General features: G+C 47.1%; 1 protein-coding gene across 1 annotated transcript; it reads right to left on the bottom strand.

Moving 5' to 3' along the window:
• Nucleotides 1-2,501: 2,501 nt before the first annotated feature.
• On the bottom strand, nucleotides 2,502-3,824 carry LOC149346298 (uncharacterized). The gene has a single exon (XM_089585371.1). The coding sequence runs from the start codon at nucleotides 3,780-3,782 to the stop codon at nucleotides 2,592-2,594; it is 1,191 nt and encodes a 396-aa protein (XP_089441497.1). The 5' UTR covers nucleotides 3,783-3,824; the 3' UTR covers nucleotides 2,502-2,591.
• Nucleotides 3,825-5,253: the final 1,429 nt, after the last annotated feature.

Genomic DNA, 5,253 nt, shown 5'->3' with positions numbered 1-5,253 from the left:
CCCACTCCACCACCCTCTAAGGGAAGGAACAAGTTGTCTCGCCTCATGGGCTCCCATTGAGAGCGCCAAACGAATGTTGCAAATATTCTGTGTATTGCTTGCACCTTCCTCCTCGCACAATGCAGGACTTGAAGGACATACGCGAGCTTTGCAAACAAAAATATGTTACAGACCTGTGCCCTCGCAAACACTGAGAGTTCCCTACCCATCCAAGCCTGTGTTGGCCGCCGTAGAGTTACAATTTGTGAATCCCAGTAGGCTGTACTGTTGCGAACTGGGCGCAGCGGAACGCCTAGGTACTCAAGAGGGCTACTGTCCCAGCATATGCCACCGAACTGGCTTCGCCTAGTTCCCCAATAACCCAACCAAAAACTTTGGATTTCTCTAAATTAAGAGCCGCGCCTGATACAACACAGAACTGTTTAGTCAAGTTTAGAGCCTCAAGTACACTCTTTTTGTCAGAACAAAAGAGGGCGACATCATCAGCATAGGCTAAAACTTTAACTTCACATTGAGCCAGAGAGAAACCGCGGATAGCTGCGCTGTTACTTATACTGAGACAGAGGGGTTCCAGATATAGGGCACACAACAATGGAGACAGTGGACATCCTTGACGAACAGATGCTTCCAGTGGTATTGGTTTCGTTAGCTCCTGATTAACAATAACCCTTGTATAGGAGTTCTTATAGCACAGCCTTATGCCTTTGAGCAAGACGTCACCAATATTAGCATACTCCAAGACCACGAACAAGAAATCGTGCCAAACTTTATCAAACGCCTTCGCCAAGTCAATTTGAATCAGAGCTACTTGGCCTGTCTCATCTGATACTGTCTCTAATACTGAACGTGCAATATGGATATGTGTTTTAATACTGCGGCCTCTAATACCACAGACCTGATGCGAACCTACCAAGTCCATAATGACTAGCTGCAGACGACTGCTAATAACCTTGGCACAACTTTTGTAATCAACATTGCAGAGGGAAATTGGACGATATCCCTCAACAATTTTCAACCGATTAGTATCTTTGCTTTTGGGAATTAATATTGTGTGCCCAGAATAGAAAGTGGGAGGCAGGACACTCACATCATAAGATGCTTGGAAAACTTCCATCAAAACAGGCACTAGGCAAGGCGAAAAGGTTTTATAGAATTCGCTAGTAATACCATCTGGCCCACGAGATTTCTGGCTCCGCAGGGCAGAAATGGCTGATTGAATTTCATGAAAAGTGATAGGTTCCTTCACTATAGCACACTTCTCATCGTCAAGTCGAGGGAAGTTTCCGAGTAAGGAACTGTAATCGAAACCCTGATTTGGATCTTCGCAACTGCCAAACATCTTTCGATAATAGTCAAAGAAAGCAGCAAGAATACCAGGCGCATCGTTGTATGTGCAATCACCATACTGAATTTCCAATATTTCCTTCGCAAGAGCATTCTCTTTTTCACCACTCAGGGCCCGACGAGAAGGTTGCTCATCAAGAAACCTTCGGGACCTAGATCGTATCAAGGCCCCCTTAGATCTTTCTGTCGCAAATTGTTGAAGCTCTGCTTTTACGTTATAAATCTCTTCGAGATAGGCACCGGGCTTATCCTCTCTAGCTCATGTAGCTCCGTTAGGGTACGCCCAAGCTCACGAAGGTGGTGTCTCTTCAGGAAAGCGATTCTTGCTGAGGCCTCAATTGCCAAGTTTTTGATCTCCTGTTTAAACAAATCCCACTTTTGAAAAACGGACAGATCACGGCGTGACCATACGTCCTTCAAACAAGTAGGTACAGCACGCTGAAAGATTTAGTCTGAGAGCAGACAGTTATTCATCTTCCACAACTCCCATCGAGGGTGAAGTACATGCCGAGTGTACCTCCCTATCTGAAGAGACACCATACAGTGGTCACTGAAGAAGATCGGCCGCACCCAGTAGCCAAACACACTTGCTAACGCGTCTACAGAAACGTAAATTCTGTCAAGGCAAGCATTAGAGGAAAACTGAAAATGAGTGAAATGCATACTGTCGCCTTTTTCCTGTCCCACGTCCACAAGACTATATTCAGAAACCAAGTCGGTAAGTTATGCAGCACTAGGGTCGTATCTCTTACATACCACTGATCGGTCCTCATCCCTACAAACGCAATTAAAATCTCCCAACAATATAATTTTGCGGTCCGTGCACAAATGTTCAACTAATGACAGAAAGAAAAGCCTTCTATCGCGCTGCTTTGTGGGGGCGTAAACACAAATAATCCGCCACTGTACACCTGAAATTGTGAGATCACAGCATATAAGTCGCCCCTCGTCATCTATGCAATAAGACATGGCTGTTATCTCTAGCGTGTTCGCCAGGAATAGCATACAACCTCCTGATAAGCCTCTCGCGTGGCTAACAATAATGTTGTATTCCGACAAAAAAGGCTCCAGAGCAGCTGCTGTATCTTCATCAGAGGACAACTTTGTTTCCTGGATAGCGGCCATACACACACTCCATTTGTTTAAGAGATGCCGTACCTGCTGTTGCCTCCTACGATTACGCATACCCCTAACGTTAAGGGTAGCGACTTGATATGCTGCGACGCTCGCCATTTTTGGTGCCAGTCTTAACAAACGCCATCCCCTGGAATGGGGTGGCCCGCCTCCAAATTGGCAGCCTCTCGGGCAGACATCGCCCTCCTCTTTAACGCCACCCTTCCCGTGGCCTCTACACATTGTGCCTTGTGGTCAGCGCCATCGATACACACCTCGTCAGCATCTGCTGGACGTTTCAAAGGTGCGGTGCTGTCCATGTCTTCCTCTGAAACAGCCAAGGCCTCGGCCCACGAACCCGAGGGGAGCACATCACTCGCTGCCACACTAACAGCCGACAGAGAACCGGACACGCCAGAGATCGACGCCACACACGGCTCACCGTTACCCTTCAACGACGAAGCAGAATCAGCAACAGAGGAGGATCGGCGAGCATTCACTGGCTGTATCGCCTCGTCTGACTCCACAGGAGGCATATCTGGACGTTGGCCTGTGGCGACGAGGTGTTCCTGTGCAGCAAGCACAGCAGTCTCTGTAGCGCTCACGGGGGGGGGGGGGGAGCGGGGGGGCGGGTCCGGCGGTTTTCGTTCTGGAGGCGCGGATGCTAGATGGCCAGTCGCTTGAGATTCCGTGTTGATTTGAGGTGTTGAAGCCTTCTGTTCCCTATCTATTCGATGCTCACGACTTAGTTCTCCGGTCGCGTCGACAACCTCAGACACATCCATGATGTGTTCTGATGCCACGTCATCTTCCCGTGACCACTGGCCTTGACGCAGCCTGTCAGCGTACCTCAAGACACAGTTCTCCGCAGTATGGCCAAAGCGTCGGCACTGGGTGCACCGAGGCGTGCGACACTGGCGCCGTACATGGCCAACCCGGCTGCATCGGAGGCACAGTGGAGGTCTCCCTGGGATAAGGACTAATGCCTGCACTCCATAAACATTAAGTGTGTGTGGGATTGTGCTTGCTGACACTCCATCCTTGAGTGTGAGGGAGATTTCACGGTTCGACGTTTCCATATGCTCCATCCCTGGGCACCGCCACTTTTCACGCTCCACAGACTGAATCGTGCCATAAGGCTCTAATGCTTCCACAATCATCCGGTGTTCCATATAGCGGGGAAGCCAAAGGAGCTTAACCTTGACGTTCTTAGTATCCGGGTCAAACACCATGCACCGCAGTCCTTTGACAGGAAACTCCGCTTTGTTAACAAGCTTCTGTTTGGAAGAACTACTCTCGCAGGTAACCATCCACACGTGGCTCATTTGGTATTGACCAATGCACAAAATTTCCCGGAGATCCAATATCTGTGCGAGTGCGTCACGGAAGTCAGGCGCTCGGTACGGGCGACCCTTAAGGTCAGCATGCAGGAAAATGGTATTAAGGACAACATTACCGGTAGGCAATCGGGGAAGTACAACTTTGTACGAGTCCGTAGTGTCCTGAGACGTCGCTAGACCTCGGCCAACGGCCGATGCGCTGTTTCCAGCAAGGAGCACGTTGAAGCACAGCCGCACAGGTTTGAGCGTGAGTAAAGGTGCATCTAGTGAATACATGGCTCTCGTAAATGAAATATACCAAAATAAAAAATAAAAATAAGAAAAGGAACAAAAATAAACAGTAAAATAAAAAAAAATATAAAAAAAAACAAAAAAAAATAAAAAATAAAGTGAAAAATTAAATGGGAAACATAAAATATGAAAAAAAAACTGTGAGCCAAGAATAGGTTTTGTTTTGCGGCAATTTAGAGACGCAAAGTGCCCCTGAGTTTTTTTCTCCTGCTTCCTAATAAAATATTAGTTACTTCAACTATTGATCTCCCATTGATAAACATCGCCAAATTGAAAGAATTAGAGGTCCTTACTCTCCTTTGTTTGGGAGACTGTTGGCGTCCGTCGTGTAGGTCATAACGACCACCTCTTTTTTTTTTCTTCCCTGGTCTGTTCAATAGCTTAACGACGGCCGTGGTTCTGGCTGTCTTAGTGTCATAGGTAGCAAAAGAGGACTTTCGCGCACCTACCGCCCCCCATCGTTCGATCACGTTTCACGTGTGGCACTCGGGGTAATAGAGGACGTACTACGTCCGCTCCTGTGGACGAGTATGGCGCTGGTGAACACTCTCAAGGCTTGGTTGCACTGCCCATAATTACCACCGAAAGCAGAAGATTGGACAGCTGTCGCCATAGAAATACGCAGATAGTGGCTTCAAATCCCACTGGCAGATTGTGGTTGTTTTTGTTCTGATTTCAATTTAATTATTAATTATTTAAACGGTTCATTTTCCACTGATCAACGCCACAAAGCAGAAAAAAATCCCCTATATCTGACATGATAAAATGCCGGCAAAAGAGCACTCTCCACACGAGACATGGTACAGTACGAGCGCAAACTGACAACTAATTTTGTTCGTAGAACGCGCCACTATGTAGAGAAACAGAAAAAAAAAGCATGCGCTGTCAATACCGCGCATGTTACAAACTATAGACAGCAAGGCTGAATCTTACAACTTCTTATCAAGAAAGGCCATTTCACTGTTTTACAGCTCAGCAGAAGAATCGTCGATACAATCACGCTCATTTTTCTTTATGATATAGGCTTCCATCAGTTCTGGAAAATGTTTAGTTGGGCTAGTTGGTATGGATGTTTAATAAAACAGCGCAAAAGACGACGCACCAGAGAAAGGAGAACACAGGACTGCGCTCGTCCTCTGTTCTCTTTTCCGTCGTTTTTTGCGCT

This window comes from Amblyomma mixtum, chromosome 4 (assembly GCF_055824585.1).
Source record: "Amblyomma mixtum isolate Tamu chromosome 4, ASM5582458v1, whole genome shotgun sequence".
NCBI lineage: Eukaryota > Metazoa > Arthropoda > Arachnida > Ixodida > Ixodidae > Amblyomma > Amblyomma mixtum.
This window is presented reverse-complemented; position numbering and strand designations above follow the sequence as displayed.